Source organism: Desmodus rotundus, chromosome 7 (genome assembly GCF_022682495.2).
Source record: "Desmodus rotundus isolate HL8 chromosome 7, HLdesRot8A.1, whole genome shotgun sequence".
Taxonomy (NCBI): domain Eukaryota; kingdom Metazoa; phylum Chordata; class Mammalia; order Chiroptera; family Phyllostomidae; genus Desmodus; species Desmodus rotundus.
In genome coordinates, this window is record NC_071393.1 from 77618863 (window position 1) to 77641861 (window position 22999).

Consider the following 22999-nt stretch of genomic DNA (forward strand, 5'->3'; position numbering starts at 1 on the left):
TAATAAAAGTACTCTTCCCCATAAAGTGTTAAATTAGACAAATTACTTGTATCAGAGAAGTTATTGATTAGGAAAACAATACTGAATATGGTGCCCTTTTTCTTTAAGAAAACATTAATACCTGTAAGTAGCAAGTACTCAAATTAACACAAAAGGGAAATTCTTAAATAAAAGTTATTTTCTGTCTTCGTTCTTATTTTTTCTTGAATAACCTTCACAAAATGTATCTTTTATTATAAGCATTGTCCTGAAAGTGGCTGGGTTTCACTTGTTTACTTTCTGATCTGCCTTCAGTACAGGTTCCTTCTTTTTCTTCTGTCTCTTTACTCTGAATTAATCCTCTACCTACTTCACAGGCCGATTCTTTGATGAGAATGAATCCCCTGTTGATCCGCAGCATGGCTCTAAACTGGCGGATTATAATGGGGATGATGGTAACGTAGGTGAGTATGAGGCAGACAAGCAGGCTGAGCTGGCTTACAATGAGGAAGAAGATGGTGATGGTGGAGAGGAAGACGTCCAAGGTGAGCGTGGGCCTGGTCTCCATGCTGTAACCATGAAACTCACCAATCCAATTTGGTTGAATTTGTGTAGAAATTTCCCACTTATTAGCACCAGTACGGTCTTAAATGCAAATAGGTTTGGTGCAGTTTTTCAATTTTGTTTTGAAAACCATTTTACAATAGTGGCATTAGTGGATTTGTAGATAAATTATTTTAATTAGTTTTATTTTAGTTATATGTGTTATTGATATAGTTTGAAACTCAGAATCTTGAGAAGTTTTAGAATTAAATTGTTTTAAATGGCTCTCAACTTTACCTAAGGCAAATTTATTCCCAGAAAATAATTCTTTTCCAATTTCTCATCTGAAAGAATTTCAATTATTCTAGATACAAATATTGACCAGACAGTCTTTTTGTTATCAGGGAAGCCACAAAAGGAATAGTCAGGAGATAAGATTATTTTACTGCTGATTCAGCATAGAAAGAGCTGTTTTTGAAATTTTTTGAGGCTTAAAATTTATATTTAACAATCAGTTTGTGAAGATTTGTCTGTTTTATGTTTAATACACAGATTCAACATATTTTCCTTGTTAACTGTGTTACTTCTGAGCTTTGAACTTAGTGAAAGTTCAGAATCTACCTGTGTGCATGCAGCCCTACCCATGCATATCAGAGTGTGTTGCTTTATTGCAAGTTTTAGGCCTGTTTTCTGCCTGCTTACATCATTTAGTAGTACTTATGGAGGTTTTTTTCTATAAAACTTATTTTAAAGTTAATGCGTGTATTTTAGATTTTATATTATGCACAAAATATTATTTTTAATGTAACCTGTCTTGATTTACTCTTTAGCTCTTTTTAAGGTAATTAAATTTTATTTAGGTTCATGACAAGAATTGTTTTTACAAAACTCAGAAGAAAATATAGTTGTCCTAGAATACTACATATTTAGTAGAAAAAGGGAAACCAAAGACTCTGATGTCCACCTAGGCATTGCTTTGATAGCCTATTCTTAGTTTTGGGAGAATGGTCATTGGGAATAGAAAGAGATTAATAAATGTTAGGAGTTATTTAAGGATACATTAAATGAAAACTTCTCAGCACTTTTTGGTACTTTTGAATAAATTATACTCTTCTTTTTCTATACTCTCATCCATCTTCATAAATTATACCATTTTTTCTTACTGCTTTTGTGATTTGTTTGGATTATATTTACTTCCAGTTATTTGTAACATTGCTTTAAGGCTTTTCTTTCCTTCATATCATATCACCACCAGTTAGAATTTAAGCTCTCAGAGTGCAGGAATTTTTATTTATTTTGCTTACTGCTTGGTTTGTATCCTTTTCTGCCTTCATATTCCTCCCTACCACCCATAGGGCCCTCAGTAAATGTTAAGTGATATTTTTCCCCTTTCTCATTTAATTTTTATTCTTGTAACTGTGACTAGGGTAATAACCCTTTAACTTCTGGTCTCATAAGCTTGCTTGGTTTACACTTTAAACATTTCTAGTTTTCTTTCAGAAGGACTTCTATCATCAGATAATTTTGAGGTTTTCTTTATAGTTAATTTCAACCATAATTAAAAATCATTTCTTATATTTTGGCTATCTTAAAGGTGATGACCTGTATTACAGAACTTTAGTTTAATATTTTTATGGTTTTTATCCATAGCAGATTTTCAGTGCCTTCTCTCTCTCTTTTCGGGACCCTCCTCCCTCACCTACCCTCAGTTCTCATTGCCACTTTCCACTGTAGGCACTCAGTACCCTCATGCTGCCCTGCCTTTACTTTCACAAGAAAGTTAATTCATTGATTCATTAATTCAAGAAATATAAGGAGATGACCTAGGATGATATCCTCAGTGAAGTAGGGAAGAAATTGGTAAATTTTGGGTTTCTTCATTTGCAAGTGAATCTTACTTGAGCTGGGGTTTGCCATTTAACATTTTTATCCCATTTTGGTGTTCACTAAATGATAGCAGCAGAGGAGAGGGCAGCTACCAAGGGGACTCCCTTCTCATAGAGAACAGAAAGATGCAAAAACATCAGCTCCAGCTACTAAAGAGGGATAAGTTTGGGTGAAATGACTAAAAAGAAATACTGAAGACCCAAATAATTCTAAACATGTTTTCATGTTTAAAAATGTTTCATGTTTAAATTTTTTTCTTTTTTTTTATTGTTCAAGTACACTTGTCTCCGTTTTCACCACACAACACCCCCCGCCCTACCCATGCCTGCCTTCCACCCTCAAAGCTACCCTCTTTAGCTTTGTCCATGCTTCCGTTATACATACATATTCCTTGATGGCCCTGCCCCTATTATCCCTCTCCCCGCCTCCTCTCTTGTAAAATTTTTAGGTATAGTATGAACTGTTCAACAAGTAGGGAGGGGAAATTATGGTTATTCCCTAGTTAAGTTTGAATATTTGGAATTTAAAAGCATTTCTTCATAGCTTCAGTGTAGAAATAATGGTTCAGTTTCCAGGCCAGTTTGCACTTGTAGCAAAAGCAGGCAGTAGAGTGGAAAAATACATTAGCCTGACAATTAGGAGATAAAATGTGTATTACCTCAAATTCCAAACTGTGTATTGCTTTTCAAGTCATTTAAACTCTCTGGGCCAAAATTTCTTCAGCTGTAATGCGAGAGTATTGAACTAGTGTTCTCAGTGCTAAAACGCTGTGGTTATTGCACTCACAGTGGCATCACTATATATAACACAAGTATTATGGGAAAATGTATTTCAGATTTCAGCATGCCTGAAAAACATCTTCCCCCAAACCCAGGAAAGAAAATGGAAACTACTCCACCCATTGAGATTCTGCAGCCAGAGTTATCTGCTCTCTCTGGTATTAGGAGTTTTTTCTCAGGGTGTTGTGTACCTGGGATTAGAGATTCCAGCTGTGGGACTGAGACTCTGGCTTCAGCTAAAGACAATCTGGCTTTGGTCTCCAAAACTCTGGATTATGAAATGGAGGTTTGGGCAGCATCTCTGCCATAGGACGCTGAAGGATTCCAGCTTTAACTCTGATGCCTGTTCATACATATTGATCATTTGGTTCGGCACTATCTACAGTGTTTTCTTGTAGAATTAAGTGAAGCCTAATGTTCCTGTGTTTACAATCCTGCTTTATTTTGGTTTCAAGTTCCTGGTTTCCTGAAACGTCCTAAAGTAAACATATTTACATTGGTGTAAAAAAAATGTTTTCATGACTTCTTAAAGAAAATTGTGCAAAGACTGCACATCTGATGATGTAGCTTTTAATTTATTCTTCATTGTAATAAGGAGGTGGATATTTACAAATTCCCTGTACTCTTATATCTCATAGAAGTTCCAAGTTTGTTTAATAGGATACAAGATGCATACTACTGAGTATATCTATGGAAGGAAGCTTAGCATAGTGCTTAAGTGCCTGATTCTAAGCCAGGACTGCCTGGATTTGAATTCCAGCTGTTCCACTTACTAGTTCTGGCACCTGTGAATTACATAACCTCTATGACTCAATTTCCTCATCTGTGAAACAGGGATAAATATAGTTACCTAGCTCAACAGTTATATGGATTAATGATTTAAATATTTGTTCAGCATTTACAACATGGTCTTTCACGCTGTAATGTTATATAAGTGTTTGTTGAATAAAATAATAATTTAAAAAGTAAAAGCAAATCTAGAACTTTTTTCTCTGGGTTGCCTGCTTTAGAGGATAATGGCACTTTGGACTATGGATTAATTTGTATGTTTTAATGGAACCTCACTGCTTGGTAGAACTTGCATTATGGCAGTGGTCCTTTCTTGACCTCAGGGGTAATTTAGGAATTATTTAATAAATTATTAATATCTTTATATTATATTTCTTTAATAGTCATGTTGTGAACTGTTTACAGATTTTGCTACTTGTAAAGTGAAATAAAATATTATTAGTTCATATAATTATATTTAGCGGTTATTCTATATCAGATTTGATTAGGTAATTTCATCACACTTTAACAGATACATGCCTGAGTTTTTAGTAGAAAGTTGAATTTTGGTTAGAGTAGCTACACTGAAAAGGGACTCTACTTAATATAAATGATAACTCAATGTAAGAAAGATAATATTCCAAAAGTCCTATGAAATTCTGGAAAACAATATGAAGGCACCATATGAAAACTTTGCTAAAGAGCATAAATTAATAAAAACCAACAAGCTTCTCCTTATATTTATAGAGGACCTTGGAAGACTGCCTTCATATGCACTATTTTATTCTGAGACTAAAAACAGCTGTTACTCTTATCCTACTGAGAAGGTAATTAGAGATCTAAAGAGGTGTAGGAACTACATCATGTTTGTTGAGTGTCTAAGCCAGGACTAGAATTCATTTTTTCTATTCTTAGATCTTTGCACTTATTTTCTCTTTATAGTTACTCATTTAAGAAAACCAAAAGGTAACAGTATTTTTTCAATAACTTGCCTGTTAAATTTCTTCAAGTTCTTTATATAATAGCTTCTCCCAGCACTTCATGGTGATTGTCTTCATTTAATTACTAAAGTCTTGAAAGATGTATTTATAGCTATAGGTAAGGTCCCATCACATGGATTCTAGGTGCCAGTGATTCTTTTACTTTTTAAAATCAAAGATAACTTTATAAAGTAAAAGATAAAATACAAATACGATTATGGATATAATATCAGCTTTTACATGTAATAGATTGGGGTTTTCATAAAAAGATATCAAAGCCCTGGCTGGGTAGCTCGGTTGTTTAGAGTGTTTTCCATATGCCAAGGTTGTGGGTTAGATCCCTGGTCAGGGCACATACAAGAAGCAACCAGTGAATGCATAAATAAGCGGAACAACAAATCGATGTTTCTCTCTCTCCCTTATTCTCTCTACAATTAAAAAAAAAAGATATGAGATCAGTTTGTTAGAATATGATGTAAAACATTTTCTGCAATTCTAAATGAGAATTTCTATAAGTTAAACAGGAAAGTTATTGAAAGGAAAGTTAGTTTGTCATTTTTTATGAAAAAATGTAAAGAAGAAATAAACACATCATTATGAAAAGTTAATACATGAAACATACACCACATGGGGACTGATTCCACAACCTAGGCATATGCCCTGACCAGGAATTGAACCATCTTTCACTTTGCAGAATGATGCCCAACCAACTGAGCCACACCAGCCAGGGTGAGAAGTCATTTTTCAAGATTTGAGGTACCAAAAGATGTCATTTTTAAAAGCCATGTACTAAAAAGGGAACCTCTTGGGCTCTGATTGAAATGCTTTTCATTCTTATTCTAACATCTTAATACTCTGAGCAGTCTTATTTCAAAACTTGTAGTTTGTCGTAAAATTAGAAAAGAAGAGAAGGGTTGCTATTGTCAGATAAACTGACAGTGAAGTGACAGATGATACCCATGAAGGACCCAGGAAAACCTGTGAATGTCCACATAAGTCAAACTCCAAAGCACTATATAGAGTTGCTTAGTATAGCTACTTAAAGTGACTTTGCGGGTCTTACTGTCTAACAGTATGATATAATTAATTTTTCTTTTTGGTAGAGCAAAGGTTGTTTTGGATTGTATGCTCCACTTAGGAAGTTAACTGGTATACTCTTTGCAGAGAAAGAAATTCACTAAAATGTTAAATGTTGAGATTATGAGTTACTTTTACTTTCTTTTTTTTTTTTATTTTATTTATTTATTTTTAGAGAGTGGGGACGGGAGGGAGAAAGAAGGGAGAGAAACATCAATATGTGGTTGCCTCTCATGCATTCCTACTGGAGACCTGGCCCGCAACCCAGGCATGTGCCCTGACTGGGAATCAAACCAGCAACCCTTTGGTTCGTAGGCCCATACTCAATCCACTGAGCTACACCAGCCGGGCTGATAAATTTTCTAAATTTTACCTGATGGCTATGGATTAATTTTATAATTAGAAAACATATTTTAGTTTTTAGAGGCATGAAAATATATACAGAATGGTTTCTACCCAAGTTTTAATTAAAAGGACTGAACTTCATCTATATAGAAATAATATATAAACAGATCAACTCCTTAATGTTTGTGGGTTCCTAAAGTTTTCCTGGCTGTATCCTCCCCTCCTTCCTTCCTTCCATCCATCCATCATTAAAAGATTTGTTAAAATTAAGTAATCTTAATCTTCCAAAATAGGTACAGACTTTTTGCTCCTTAGCCAAGCAACTGAGAAATAGAACACTATTTGCTAAAGGTATAAAATAACAAGAAAAAAAACTACCTTAAAAAAGAGAAAACTACCTGAGAAAAAAAGACATTTTTTAAATTGTATTTCTGCAATGATTTTAAAAATAATATTCTTGATACGTAATTATTTCCCTTTCAGATGATGAAGAACGAGAACTTCAAATGGATCCTGGAGAATATGGAAAGCAACGTTTAAATGATGTCCTTTAAGTCCTAAAGAAAAACTTCAGAAAACCTAAAGTGCTGTAAAATGGAATCATTTCTACTTTGTCTTTTTTGACTTTTGTTGTAAAGATCAGTTGTATCAGTTGTAAAGATACATTGAGATAGATTTAAAGAAAAAATTTAATGAAGGAATGTACCCATGTACATACATGAACTTTTTCATATTGTATTAGTAAAGCAGAGATCTTTTTGGATGAGCCAAAAAAAAAAAAAAGTAATCAAAACTGGAGTCTTTGCATTTAAAGCAAACTAATGTATGTTTTACATTTTACTGAGCCTAATTCTTTACACAAATGGACAAACAGGAAAAAATGGTTGTACTGTTTATAAGTTGCACACAAGATAACCACAGTGAGAACAGTTATTTAGCTGAAAAACTTTTTGTATACTAATATATTCTTGTTAGCCCAACAGGTGTTCTGTTCTATCTTACCCCTTATCTCATGTTCTTCCAGGAATTATACCTAGAATAATAGATTAAAAAAAAAGGGGGGGGGGAACCTAGAAACCAAACACCGGGCAGCATGTGTGCAAAATCACTTCTCGGCTCCTTTTATTTTACATGAGTGTGGATGTGTTTCGGCAGGTAAGCTGGTAGCTGAGGCCTGATGAAAGTTGAAATAACCTGCAAAGACATAATATTTATGAGTTATACCTTAGTTTATGAAATTGTGAAATGCATGATTGACATATATTTTCAATTTTTATTTTTCTCACATAATACCAGTACTGTTTAACTGTAACCAGCACTGGCTAAAATTTTTATATTTTCAGAGTTCAAGTTGGTGAGTATACTCATGATTTAAATGCCAGATTCTGAAAGAGTCTAAATCAAGTTTGAAATGAATCTGCAATCAGTATTTCAAAGCTCCTCTGGCACTTTTAGTGATATAATTTGATGAGACTTTTTCAGAATTACTAAGTAAGGAGTTTTAACAGATTTTTATTAATGCACAGGTAAATAGAAGTACAGTGAGGTCTACAGCCATTTTATTAAAATAGATTAAAAGTTTGTAATAAAGATGAAGATCTTTGTAATTACCTAAATGTTAGTTAAGAACCCATAAACCTCATATTTGCTAGTCTTACAAAATTATTTTAAATGCTTTGTCTTTTTTGACACTTTTCAGTAGAATATGTAAGCTAGCTAATCCTTGTTTTCTGAGTTAAAGTACTTTAAACATAACTCCTCACCCCCAAAATAAAAGGTTTTGATCATAAGGAGTAATTTAAGGTTGCTAACTCTGTGTTTCAGAAGGGCTACTGGTAACTGCACATACTCATGAAATGCTCTCACCCCTCCACCCCGCCCCCATACTCAGGTCCTAGTCAAAATTCAAATTTTAGAGATTTTTTTTTAAAAGGTTTTTCACTTATTGGAGGTACAAAAATTATTAGACTTTAGAAATTATTAAGCAACCAGGAAAAGATACAGTGATTTACTAAAATTGTTTTTTCTACCATATCAAAGTATGGAATTTATGCCTTTGCTATGAGTAGAGTCAGGCTTATAAATGAATAGGAGTGATAATTCACAGAATTTTTTAAAACGGAGTTAAAGGGAATTAATGTATACCTTATGGGCATTAGGATGGGATGGTAAATCTAAAATATACTCCTAGTAATAGTTTATGTTTAATACTGTAAAATCTTTATAAATGAAAACCATGAAATTTCCTGCCTTAGTTCTTTTGTCATAAAAACAATCACTTGGTTATATGGTAGCTGTTACTTACACAGCCAAATTTCTTCAGTTAGCAGTCTAGATATTTTACAGACTGAGAAATCTTGGACCAATTGATAATATTCCAACTGTATTAACATTTTAATGCTATAAAATATTATGTGAATCTCTTAAAATTCTGACATTCTGCAGTCTGTATTAGACATGCTGGTTTTGTAATGTTATACTCTGCCTTAAGATTTAGGTTTTTAAATGTATTTTTGCCCTGAATTAAGTGTTAATTTGATGAAAACTCTGCTTTTGAAATCATCACTTACTGGGTTCTAATAAATTAAAAATTAAACTTGCTTTACTATTTTGCTGATTCTAATAACATATACACACATCACACTTATGTTATGCAAATAGTTACACTTTAATGTTAAAATTTGCGTAAATTTAGAATTTATTTTAAGCTAAGCTAAACTAAAAAGGCAGGAATTTTTATACCAGGCTATTTACTGTAGTGCTGGTTTTTATTCAACAAATATTGAACACTTTCTGTGTGCCCACATTGTTCTAGGGAGTAAGACTGTGCAATAGATAAGATAAACTAGATTTCTTTTCTCATAGAGCTTACTACATTCAACAACTGAGAGCAGCCAGACAATATAAAAGGTAAACACATGAGCCAGATCATTTTAAATAGTGATAAGAGCTAATAAAAATAAAAGTTCCAAGATTCTAAGGTTTATAAAGGTTACAAATTTTTACTTAACTGAAACATTATAATTGTGAGGCTAGAATATCATGAGCAAGAAGGAGAGAAATGCAACCAAGATGGCGGCGTAGGTAGACACACCGCGCCTCCTTGCACAACCAGAACTGACAGAAAATCGAACAGCAAGGAAGTCCGACACCAAGGAAATAAAAAATAAACATTCATCCAGACCGGTAGGAGGGGCGGAGACGGGCAGCCGGGGCGGAGAGGACTCGCGTGGCCCTGGTGGGACCGAGACTGGCGGAGTGTGGGACCAACGGGGCAGGCAGTCTGACCACTAGCAGACCCTGTGGCCCCACATTTGCACAGATAAACCGAGAGGGCCAGACTCAGAGTGGTGGAGAGCGGGGCAGGCAGAGCAGCGGGTAGCACCCCACGGCCCCACACTCACGCACAGATAAACTGGACAAACGGCGGGGAACAGAGCAGACCGCACAACCCAGGGCTCTAGCGCGGGGAAATAAAAGCCTCAAACCTCTTACTGAAAACGCCCGTGAGGGTTGGGGTGGCAGCAGGAAAGACTCCCAGCCTCACAGGAGAGATCGTTGCAGAGACTCACAGGGGCCTGGGGCGTGTGCAGGCCCACCTACTTGGGAGCCAGTACCAGAGGGGCCTGGTTTGATTGTGGATAGCAGAGTGAAGGATTGAGGTCCGGTGGAGAGTGGAACGGGCGCCATTGCTCCCTCTGGGCCCCTCCCCCACATACAGCCTCACAGCACAGCAACCAGCATTACCCCGCCCCCGTGAACACCTAAGGCTCCGCCCCTTTAATTAACAGATGCACCAAGACAAAAAAAATGGCCCAAATGACAGAACACTTCAAAGCTCCAGAAAAAATACAACTAAGTGAGGAACAGAGAGTCAACCTATCAGATGCACAGTTCAAAACACTGGTTATCAAGATGCTCACAGAATTGGTTGAATCTGTTCGAAAACCAGATGAAAAAATGAAGCCTATGCTAAGAGAAACAAAGGAAAATGTACAGGGAACCAATAGTGATGCGAAGGAAACTGGGACTCAGATCCATGGTGTGGACCAGAAGGAAGAAACAAACATCCAACCAGAAAAGAATGAAGAAACCAGAATTTGGAAAAATGAGGAGAGGCTTAGGAACCTCCAGGACATCTTGAAACGTTCCAACATCCGAATTATAGGGGTGCCAGAAGGAGAAGAGGAAGAACAAACAATTGAAAACTTATTTGAACAAATAATGAAGGAGAACTTCCCCAGTCTGGCAAAGGAAACAGACTTCCAGGAAGTCCAGGAAGCTCAGAGAGTCCCAAAGAAGCTGGACCCAAGGAGGAACACACCAAGGCACATCATAATTACATTCAAGATTAAACATAAGGAGAGAATCTTAGAAGCAGCAAGAGAAAAGGACACAGTTACCTACAAAGGAGTTCCCATAAGACTGTCAGCTGATTTCTCCAAAGAGACCTTACAGGCAAGAAGGGGCTGGTAAGAAGTATTCCAAGTCATGAAAGGCAAGGGCCTACATCCAAGATTACTGTATCCAGCAAAGCTATCATTTAGAATGGAAGGGCAGATAAAGTGCTTCTCAGATAAGGTCAAGTTCAAGAAGTTCATCATCACCAAGCCCTTATTATATGAAATGTTAAAGGGAGTTACCTAAGAAAAAGAAGATAAAAAAATATGAACGGTAAAAATTACAGCAAACTCACAGTTACTAACAACCACACCTAAAACAAAAACAAGAGCAAACTAGGCAAACAACTAGAACAGGAACAGAACCATAGAGATGGAGATCACATGGTTGTCAATAGGGGAGTGGGAGGGGGAGAGGGGGGAAAGGTACAGAGAATAAGTAGCATAGATGATAGGTGGAAAACAGACAGGGGGAGGGTAAGAATAGTGTAGGAAATGTAGAAGCCAAAGAACTTATAAGTATGACCCATGGACATGAACTATAGGGGGGAATGTGGGAGGGAGGGGGTGGGCAGGATGGAGTGGAGTAGGGGGGGAATGGGACAACTGTAATAGCATAATCAATAAATATATTTTTTAAAAAGGAGAGAAATGCATCTGAAGAGGTATGGAAGGGGAAAGATATGGGGAAACTTGTAAATTCAGGTCACTTGCTACTGATACATAAAGAGAAAATGCAGAACATAAAATATACATGGAAGGATGATTCCAGAGAAAATATTCAGACTTCAAAATGATTCCTAAAATATGTCCTTTTATTTAAAAAGATCTGAAGATAGTGTGACTTTTTTGACTTCTCATTTGTATAATGCGATAACGACAAAATTTGTGAAAATATGAGGACAGAGAATCTGTTTAAAAAAAAACCAAAAGTTATGAGGGAGATAGTCATTTCCCAAAATGGCTGACCTTGGGAATTTCTGTAACATCAGTACATTTCCAAAGTCTTGACATCACATGTGAGGCCATCAATATTCTGTTCCAATTCTGCTATGTATATCCAGCTCCTTTTAAAAGACTCGCCTCACTAAGGTTTCCAAACAAAAATTTAACCAACTATACCAGAAAAGGGAGGGAATTTAATGATCCAGATAAGCAAACTGCAGAAAGGGGAGAAGTCTTCTGGACTTGAGAACAATTGAAACTGGGACCTGAATGCTGCCAACTTTTACACCAACTCCCATTTCTGTTTCTCTCTACTTCATTCTCTCACACCAGCTCCTTCATTGGAAGCTCTAACTAAGGCTTCTGGCTGGTCACATTTTTTTAGTTTTGCCACCTGAGAGGGGCTGCTCCTCTTTACTTAGTTCCACGTCAGAAAATTCGAGGTAAGGCAGAGTTCTGCTTCTGGCTGTGATTGAATAACTTGACTAGCCCTTCTAGATTAGTAGCAGCTATAAAACTGGACAGGCTATATTGAGCAACTATTTTCTGGCACAAAACTGAAATTCCCAAGAGAAGAGAAACTTAAGCAGTTGAGCCCCACAATCACCTATGGCATAAAGAGGCTGGAATGCTGAGCTGAGAAGAAAGATCTTAGTGGGGAGCAGCTGAAGTCGTTGAAATCTATGGGGCTGGGCATGAGAGAAGAGAGCTATTCAGAAAGGTGACCCCAGAAATCCATACAGGATTACCACAGGTCCAGGGCTGTATATAATCAGAGCAAGACTACCTGATGCCTACCAGATAACAGTTGCTGCACAGTTGAGAATGGAACAGAGATACCAAAGTTCAACCGGTGTTGGCATAAAAGCAGTGTTAAAAGACATTAGGTTTCTGGGCCTGCTGAAGTGGAGATCTCCTTAACAACTATAATATCCAGTTGAAATAATAGAAAGGTTGTACCTTAAGAGTAAAAGTCATGTCCTAAAGTTAACCTACTTTAAACCTGCTCTAACATTCTCTGAAAAGACTGTCAGGGGAGCCCTGGCTGGTGTGGCTCAGTGGATTGAGTACTGGCCTGTGAACCAAAAGGTCACTAGTTCAATTTCCGGTCAGGACACATACCTGGTTGTGGGCCAGGTCCCCAGTTGTGGGTGTGTGAGAGGCAACCAATCTGTGTTTCTATAGCACTGTTTCTCTCCCTCTCTTTTTCCGTCTCTCTGAAAATAAATACCATGTTTTGTCGTGTATAATGTGCACTTTTTTGCCCAAATTTTGAGGGAAAAATAAGGATGCACATTATACATAGGTATAATGATCACATACCATGGGTATGAAAATAGGTATAATCCATGTATAATGCACACAAAATGTGGGTGTGGTTTACACACGGCAAAATTCAGTAAATAAAATCTTTAAAAAGGAGGCAGTATGAAAAGTTCTGACAGGCTGGAACTTGTGAAACTCCTCAGGCTTTCCATAGACATAAACTAACAAAACCTAAAACCAAGCCTATGCTAGTTTAATGAAACCACTCTGTAACTAAAGTATTTGCTAAAACAAGAATCATTAATCTAGATAACAAAAATCTAGAATCTCTACAAAATATATACAATGTTTAGTATTCAATAAAAAAATTACTAGATATACAAAGGCACACAAAAAAATGTGATCCATAGTTTTTTAAAAATTGGCATGGCCTTTGTTGTTACTTTTTATGTTTTTGTTACTTGTTAATGAAGGTATTAAAATATGTTCAGAGATTAAACAAAAATGTATAATGAGTGAACAGAATCTCAGCACAAAAACAAAAACTATTAAAAAACCTAATGGGAATTCTAGAACTGCATAGTATAATAACTAAAATGAAAAATTCATTGGATGAGTTTAATAGCACAGTAGAGATGGCAGTTGAATGAACTGGAAGGCATACAACAAATGTAGTTGTTCTATTAAATATTTGGAAATAGAGAGTTGAAATGTTGAGAGACTCAGAAATGTGGATTTGGGATTCATTCTTCAAATATTTGAGTCCTCAAGGTGCTGTCCATCCCACCCTCAAACATCATATGCCTAAATATTCTATCATGAAAGGACAATGATCATTCTTTGGGTGTCCAACATTTTGGTGTCTCTGTGCCACACTAGAAGAAGGGTTGTCTTGGGCCACACATTAAATACATTATAACAGGTAATTGCAAAAAAATCTGATAATGTTTTTCAGTAAATTTATGATTTTCTGTTGGGCCAATTCACAGCTGTCCTGGGCTGCATATGGCCCGTGGGCCACAGCTTGGACACCCCTGAATATGTGTAGAGAAATGTTCTGAGTACTGGGATACAATAGCAAAAAAGTCCCTGCCTTCATAGAACTTACATGTCAGATGGAGATATTTTCTCTACTCATAGTGATAAATGCCATGAGAAAAATAAATCAGAATAAAGGAATAGTGATGGAGGAGTGCTATTTTAGATAGGATGATCAGGAAGGTTCACCTATGTAATTTAATTTTCCAGTAGCCACGTTTTAAAAACAGGTGAAATTTTGATGTTTAACCAATATATTCAAAATATTACCATTTTAATATATAATAAATATAGAATACTATTAATATTTTATATTCTTTTGTAGTAAATCTGAAATCTAGTGTATTTATATTTCATTTATAGCACATCTCAATATAGACATTGAATTGTTATTGGAAAGATTTTTAGTATTTAGAGTTCACATAATTTCTAGTTGAATAAGAATATTCACATACTCATGTTCCAAGCATACTTAAAAAGTTTTCCAATAACTGAATCAAGTATTAACTTTTTTCAATATACTTTCTAGGGCAGTTTTAGGTTCACAGCAAAATTGGGTAAAGAGTACAATCTCCCCACCCTCAGCTCCCCCGACCATCAATATCCTGTACAAGTGTAGAATTGATAAGTCAACACTGGCACATCAGTATCAACCAAAGTGTTTAGTTTATGTTAGGATCCACACTTTATATTGTGTATCCTATGGGTTTGGCCAAATTACATATGTCCATCATTAAAGTATGCAGAATAGTTTCCCTTCCCTAAATATACCTTCTATTATACTTATTCCTCCTTTCTTAGCCTAAACCCCTGACAACCACTGTCTCCATAGTTTTGCCTTTGCCAGAATGCATATTCTGCCAGAATTGGAATCATAGAGTATGTAGCCTTTTTAGATTGGCTTCTTTCATTTATACAGATTTCATTTCATTTCATTTCATAGTAATACAGATTTAAGATCCCCCACGTCTTTTGTGACTTCATAAGATCATTTCTTTTTAGCTGAATAATATTCCACTGTATGGATGTACCATAGTTTATCCATTCACCTACTGAAGGTCATCTTGGTTATTCCAAGTTTTGGCAACTATGAATAAAGGTGCTGAAAAAGGTTTTACATAACCCAAAGAGTTGACCTTAGTTTTCAACTCCTTTGGGTAAATACCAAGGAGCGACTTTTTTATTGTAAAGTACACATAAAATTTACCGTTGAACATTTACATTCAAAGTGTACAATTCAGTGGCATTAAGTACATCCACAATGTTGTGTGACCATCATCAGTATCTAGTTCCAGAACTTTTTCATTACTCCAAATGAGAACCTTGTTAAATAGTCACTCATGTATTAACTTTAATTAAATAAAAGTTAAATGATATTAAAATTGTTTCTCAATCACACTAGCCACATTTCAAGTGCTTAGTATCCATACATGGCTAATGGCATTTTGAATAGCATGAGTTTAGGGGAAGAGAATTAGAGGCAGAGAAAACAACAAATATAAAGGTCTTGATGTAGGAGTATGCTGTTTCAAGTAATAGTTTGTTGCCAGGTACAAGGAGCAAAAGGTAGAGAATGTAGTCAGTGAAGTAGCCAAGAGTTAGCTAATAAAGGGCCTTGCATAGTAAAAGACTAGGTTTTAAGGGTGATGAAAAATTTATAATGAGGTTTAAAATAATCAGCCCTGGCTAGTGTGGCTTAGTGGATTGAGTGCTGGCCTGCGAACCGAAAGGTTGCCAGTTCAATTCTAGTCAGGGCACTTGCCTGGGTTGTAGGCCAGGTCCCCAGTTGGCGGGGGGGGGGGGGGGGGGGGGGGGGTGAGAGGCAACTGATTGCTCACCGATGTTTCTCTCCCTCCTGTCCTCTCTAAAAATAAATAAAATCTTTTTTAAAAAAATCACTCTGGTTTCTGTGTTGGAAAGACTAAAGGAGGTTCAAGAGTGAACAAGGAAGGTATTTGAGGTGATGAGAAGTGTTTGGATTCAGGATATATTTTGAAGTTTAGTTTATTGCAGTTTTTTATTTTATTGCAGTTTAGTTTACAGTGAATTTGCCATTAGATATGAGAAAGAAAAACCATATTCTTTAAGGTGGAGAACATAGAGAGTAGCAGGTTTGAGAGAAAATTGAATTTAGTTTTGACTATATTAAGTTTCAGATGGTCATTGCCATCAAATGATCACAATATTGGAGCAAAGTGTCCAGCTCTGATATTTCAGTATTTATTATATTACTTCCTTAGTGAATGAAAAATAAAAGTGATAAAAACATAACTCAGAATTAACATAGGAATGCCTTATATGTATTGGATAAAAAAGGTAAATATATTCCATATACTCTGAAATGTGGGACCTACTGAAAGACTGTTGAAAATCCAAGACAGTCCTGTGACATTACTTAGCAAACACTATTTCATTAATGTTTTCATATAGCAATAGTTTCAAATAGCTTGCAAAGCATGCATGTCACTAGTTTTTTGCATTACGTTTCTTTTTCTGTCTACTGTTTTGTATCTAAATATACTTAAGACTTCATTTTTAAGTTCATATTTTTAAACATTTATCTTATTCTAAAATCTTGCACTGGGTTGTTACTGAAGCTTAGTGACATTAACTACAATTTAATGCACAAGAAAAACATCTTGCTAAGTATTTTCCTTAAATAATCTCATTTGATATTTGCAACAATCCTCTTAGATATTGCATCCAGTAGAAAGAGAACACTGGATGTAAAAAACTGAAGTGAAAACAACACAGTTATCTTCTGTGAAAAATGGTGTTAATCCCTGGCTAGTGCGGCTCAGTGGATTGAGCGGCTGGTTTGCAAAGTCATAGGATTGGTCCCCTGTCAGGGCACAGGCCTGGGTTGAGGGCCAGGTTCCTGATTGCGGGTGCGTGAGAGGCAACCAATCCATGTATCTCACACATTGATGTTTCTCTCCCTCTCTTCCTCCCTCCCTTCTTGTGTAAAATAAATAAATAAAATATTTTTTAAGTGGTGTGAAAATGTTAAATTGTAAAAGCATTTAAGCTTACTACCAGCAACTTTTCTAAACTTAATATTTAATAGTAATAACATTGCCATAGAAGACAGTATGATGTAGTGTAACAAGGAGGACTTGAGTCTTGATTGCATTTCTTATCAGCTGATTGTTACTGTCTTTGGATAAGCACCTTTTTTCCTCTTTCCGCTCCCCTCTTTTTTAAAAAAATTTCAGTCCCTTCAACTCAAGTGGGAAGACTAATAATATACATGGTACCTATCTCACAGAGTTGTTGGGAGAATCAAAATGCATATAAATACATAGAAAAATGCTCTTTAAATGGCATATTTTACTTAAGTTTTAAGAGAGTAAAGGTTTGAACTACTACTTGGAAATATTTTTTAGAAATATATTTTTATCTGATACAAATTTTACTTTACTCATCAATTTGGGCAATTGTTTAGTTTATGATCTATTGCTTTCTATGACACACTGGATAATCAGCAATTATTTGTTGCTTTCCAATTAGTTTTTCAGGAATCTATTACTATCATTTTTTTAAATTCTCACCTGAGGATATGTTTTTTGATTTTTAGAGAGAAAAGAGAAGGGAGAGGAGAGGGGGAGAGGGAGAGGGAAAGGAGGAGAGGAAGAGGAGGAGAGGGTGAGGGGAGAGAGAAACAATGATGGATGGGTCGGTTTCCTCCAGATTGGTTTGCCTTCTGTACCGCAACCTAGTTATGTGCTCTGACCCAGGATTTGATGTACGGCAGGACGCTCCAACAAACCGAGCCACCCAGCCAGGACAGGAATCTATTATTTTGTGGACTACTGCAGTTCTGCACGCTGTATACCATGGGCTCTCAATAAATGTTTCATTTAGAGCATTCTTGTACTGCGAAGATATAGGGTGCAAACAGCTCAGAGCTCTGACAGGATCTGTAGTATATAAAGCTTTCAGAAGAGCCCCCTGCTTCACACTTTGAAACAGAGTTACAAGGGTTCTCTGCTTACCTCTCAGCCTCCTGTCTCTCCACTATCTTCCCCCATCTCCATTCCCGGTGCAAAGAACTATTTCCTCAACTGCTTAAAGAAATCTCGTGTTTGGACCTTCTCATCTGTTGTTTGCTTGACACTCTTCCTATGTAGCATCAATTCTTCCTTAATGTCATACTTAGATGTCATCTCGCAAAAGCCTTCCCACACCCTCACCAGCACCTCTCGTGTATTTTACAACTCCTGTCAGTGTATCACACTATATTTAAATTCTTTTTGTCTGTCTCCTTCAATACACTGTGAACTCTGGGAAGGCAGGTCCAGTCACTGTTGTATTTCTTGCACGTAGTACGATCCTAACATCTTTTTTTTCGATAAATATTTCCTGACTGAGTTATGAAAGTGGCCGGAGTTTTAGTAAACAGCGCACTTCCAACCACTCAGCTTGGTTTTTTGATATTTCATTAGGATTAGACACTCCGCGTTGATACATTTTCACCTATAAATCTGACCGTCCTTTGACCCAGACGCGCCGGTAAAAACCCATTTGTCTGAATAACCTGACTTATCAGCAGAATCACCGCCGACATCTCGTGGAATCGAAAGGCGTGGGTTTGTATAACAGATCCACGAGCAACTGTTACACCATCTAGCCAGCGAAAGAGAATCTTTAGGGGCCATCGGCATCCCAGAAAAGACGAAGGATCCGTCTCATCCCGACCTCGGAACTAAAAAAGCAGAGCTCTCCCCAAATACCTCCACCAGCGCGCCAAACCGTTAGTCCCACAGTCTCATTGGCTCCACCCACCTGGCGCGCTCGGGTTACTAAACCACAGCTGCCAGAGTGCTAGACGCGTTCCTAAGCCCCGCCTCCGGGGCGAGGGCGCGCTCCCCCTCCCAGCTCTGCCTAAGCAGTTCCGTTAGTAGCGGCAGGAAAAACCGTCCTTCGGGTCCCCGCCTCTCCACTCCCAACGCTTTACTCTCTACTCTCCTTGCGACCACTACACAGCCAGCTACGGCGGCCCCTAAAGTACAAATATCCCTCAGGCCCTTGGCGCATCTTGATAAGGTTTTTGTTTTTTTGTTACTTCATCAGGGCGTAAGGCCCGGAGTTCAATTTTTGTCAGGAGTTCGAGCTCGCGAGTTTCTTCCGGAGGCAGGAACTCAAACGCTCTCCACGGAAATAAAAGTTTTTTCTTTTCGTTTTTTTCTTTTGCCGCTGTGGCGGCCCGCATTCCTTCCCTCCCACCTCGCGGAATTGTGGCGGGAGGGGGAGGAGGAAGTCAAAGCGCCTGCGCGGAGAGGCCGCTTTCCATCCGGGTCCCTGTCCGAGCAGTGCAGCAGGTCGGTAGGCGGGAAATGGCGACTGGCTGAAGGACCTGGTTCTGTTGCTGCTGCGGGCTAAGCGGGAAAGACACCTCACGTTGCGCAGTCGGGACCATCGCCGGAGCCTGAGGACACTTCTCTGTCGTCACAGTTAGGTAATCCCCCTCGTTCAGACACTGCCGCTGCTCCCAACCTCAGTCCTCCTCCTCTTCCAGGGCCGTCTGCAGGGATCTCCTCCCCTTCTCAACCGGGTTCTCCAGCGGCTCCCGCGCCTAGGTAGGCATGTACTGTCGGCGCCTCGTACGTCCGCTGTGTGGAGCCGCTCTTCTCTGGACTTTCCCCTGGGAACAGAAAGGGAGCTCACTTCCCGCCAGCTTCGGCTCCCAGGCTGCGCGGCCTGTGTTGTGATTTCTGGGGTTAGATTTCACTTTGCTACCCACCCCCACCCCGATCTCACGTTCCTGGTCCCAAATCCTGTGGTCCCTCCGGATAATTGGGTTAGATCAGTTTTTCTAATCTTGGCCCATCTGATGTTTTCGCTATTTCAATTCATCCTAGTAGTGTGCTTTTAGGGGGGCGTTGCTCTACCTCAGTTTTTATGAACATCTATTGAGGATCTGGAAGAAGAGATTTCATCAAGTTCCGTTTTATCTTCTATACTGCTAAAATGTTGAGTTGACATTGTTACTTACAGCCCATGTGGAAGGCCCCTGGTTTCTTTAGTGGTCAGTTAAGGGTGAATCTTGTCCGTAGTATTCTACGCCTTCTTTGGTTATTAAATGCCTGCGTGGATGTTTACTTTTGCATTCTTGATTAGAGTGGTAAATACTGTATTTACTTATTATCTTAGTTGTGGCTAGATGTGTGAACGATGTTAAACGCTTAAGAGTACCTTAGGGAAGCCTAACGCGATACTGCTCGTAAACTGTCCTAAGATCGTGAAATGAAATACACTTTTAGTAGATGTTCTCCAAGGCAGAGATTTACCTTTCTAATGCTAGTAAACCAATACCAATAAGAGTGTATACAGATTAATGATTTGAATGATGTATTTATTTTCATAATTTTCAGATTGTAGATTTTTAAATATACTGTTTCTATTCTTTTTTACAACTTCAGAATTTTCATGTGTTTAGCTATTAAGGCAAGGAGATAGCTAGTTACAGTTAGTTTTAGTCTTCTATTATTATTATTACTATTATTATTTCTTTTTTACATTGCAGACTAGTTATCCATAAAGAAGTAATAAAGAAGATGTTGGTGTTTTTCAGAATTACAGTTTATTTTTTTAACTAGTCAAATTAAGTTTTTAAAATGTGGGTCTTATTACATATCATTTGATATTTATAACTCAAAGGCTTTTAGTTCTCTGTCCAGTTTAGAAGACTTTACTGTTGTTAGTATATTAGGATTAAATTTCTGTAATGAACAGGAACACACAAGCATCATTGTTGTTGTAATTTGGTAGATTACCCATCCAAGGTCATAAAGAAAGTCAAGGCAAAATGTAGCTCTTACTCGAAGCAGCCTTTTAGGATTGACTTGAACTTCATACTTATCTTCTAGGACCAAAAAAATAGGAAGTGAGAAGTGGAGGTGAGGGCATGTTAGTTGCTTACAGAGCCAATTTGTTTAAAAAATAGGGCCAAATGTTTACATCCTTTAGTTAAAAGGATGTAAACTAAATTATTGGTCTGTAGGATTTTCCTGTACTTTAATGACTTTTTAAGGTAGTTTATAAAGCATTAATGTTTTTAATAAAATTGGGTTTACAGGTAGCCAAGTGAGCATTGTATGTAGATTTTGTTTTCAAGAATTCTCCCAAATTGTTTTAATTTTACATTCACTTAGTGCCTGCGTTCTTCTAATACTCTGAAAGGATATGAAAGCTCTAAGTGGTATAGTCCTTAACTTTGTTGGACTCGTAGCTGTATAGAAATTCCAAATAGGATTGCAGAGAAAAACCGAATGGGATTGGTATGTTTTATAATATTACATTCTAGATAGAGCTAGTAATGTTATTTAAAGTTGTATCTTTCCCAAATACATCTAGCTGGTTCCCCCATTTGAGATTAATTCTTGTTTTAAAAAACTGGGACCTGTTGTTCAGAAAGACTATCTAGATTCTATCTAGACTTGTAATTGTAGATTATTTGCATATTGAATAAAGTGATATTAAATGATCTTAGTTATAGACAATACTTTGGATTAATGTGGTAAAGAATAAAGTGGTCTGTCAGAATTCAAAAAAACCTCTTATCTAATTATATTTGTAATTTACCAAGTTGTTACGAAAGCATAAAGTAGAAAAGACACTTTAAATACTAAATGTCAAATGTGCTGAGAGGACTTCATACATAGATGGTGTGCTCTAAGTAATTCGAAGTTAGTTAAAAAGTTATCTGACCATTTTCACTGCACTGGCTACAGGGGGTCATTTGCTCCACTTTGAAGATAGGGGATTTATGATAAAACCATGCAATTGCAGTTTCAGTCTCCACTTACTTGACATTTGCCATGAGACATATATCTAAGCCAGGCATATATTCACTACTGATTATATGACTACATTAATTTTTAATTCAAACTATATTATGTTGTAATTGGATCTACATTACACATAAGTAGTCATCCTATAAATAAGTGGTTGACTGTGAAGTATAGTTTGAGAATTGCCAATGCCAAACTTTATTTGTGTCTTTCCTATGTGTTATGGATTTTTTCCTAAAATATTCTGTTTAAAATCACAAATTTTCTGGAAGAAAAACTTGAAAGTACTGTCTTTTGTTGACAGTATTGGGACAGATTAGTTTGTCAAGTAAACTTGCTGTAGTTTACAAACAGATGAGGGTTCAGAGGCAGTGGAATATAGAAGTAAGCTTTTATGCAATGTCTGTGATTAGGACAGGTGTAACATGTCTAGGGGAGAAAGGCAATCTGGGCATAGAATCATAGTTTGAAGCTTGGGCCTCTTGGGGTCCTTTGGGAATCTTGTGAATCTGACAGTAATGGTGGGTGAGACTAAGTGTGGTCCCAGGAAGAATTGTGGGACCTTAAGGATATATATGATTTATAGGTTTGGTCAGCCCTTTTTTTTTTTTTTTAACCTCATCTGTAGGTCCCCCAGTTAGTATGTTATTTTTAGAAAAGAGTGAGGAGAAACAGTAAATGCCATTTAAAAAAAAAAAAAGAGTGTTGTAAGGATTTACATACAGTCTTTGAACTTTAAGGTCACAATAGGCCAGTTGATTATATTGCTGACTTCCTGTTTTATGGTATTCATAGGCTCTCTTGTATTAATTTAGAGAGATTGTAGAAAAGGAAATATGTCTAGATTAAGCATGAATCAACATCAGTGCTTTGAGTTGAGGTTCTAGCGATCAGGTTTTCATAATAGCTATAATACTTTTAGGACCAGTAAATGTGTTTACTACTTGGATTAAAGAAGCACAAAACTTTAGTATGAGAAAGTGCTTGAGTAATTATAAATTATAATTATAAATAATTGGGATTAGTATTTAGTGGTTTAGTATTAGTATTAGTGGTTTATATAGTTTAAAACAGGCATGTCAAACTCATTTTCACTGGGGGCCGCCACATCAGCCTGGCGGTTGCCTTCAATGAGCCGAATGTAATTTCAACTCCTTAACAGTTAAGGAGTAGTTACATTTATACAATCCTAAAATTAT

The 22999-nt window shown here is 36.9% G+C and overlaps 2 protein-coding genes across 4 annotated transcripts in view; both read left to right on the forward strand.

The window, feature by feature from the left end:
• Window positions 1–8959, forward strand: part of GOLM2 (golgi membrane protein 2) — a 110279-nt gene extending 101320 nt beyond the window's left edge. The window contains exons 9-10 of one of the 2 annotated variants that reach the window (XM_024568353.3): window positions 357–524; window positions 6842–8959. In XM_024568353.3, the coding sequence (XP_024424121.1) occupies window positions 357–524; window positions 6842–6912 (239 nt within the window). In that variant the 3' untranslated portion in view covers window positions 6913–8959. The remainder of the gene's footprint in view (window positions 1–356; window positions 525–6841) is intronic. The other variant, XM_024568354.4, reaches the window with a different exon arrangement.
• Window positions 8960–18935: 9976 nt separating this feature from the next.
• The window catches only part of CTDSPL2 (CTD small phosphatase like 2), an 87967-nt gene continuing 83903 nt past the window's right edge, over window positions 18936–22999 (forward strand). The window contains exon 1 of one of the 2 annotated variants that reach the window (XM_045201393.2): window positions 18936–19460. The gene's annotated coding sequence lies outside the window, so the exon portion shown is untranslated. Of the gene's footprint in view, window positions 19466–22999 lie in introns of both variants that reach the window. The other variant, XM_024567544.3, reaches the window with a different exon arrangement.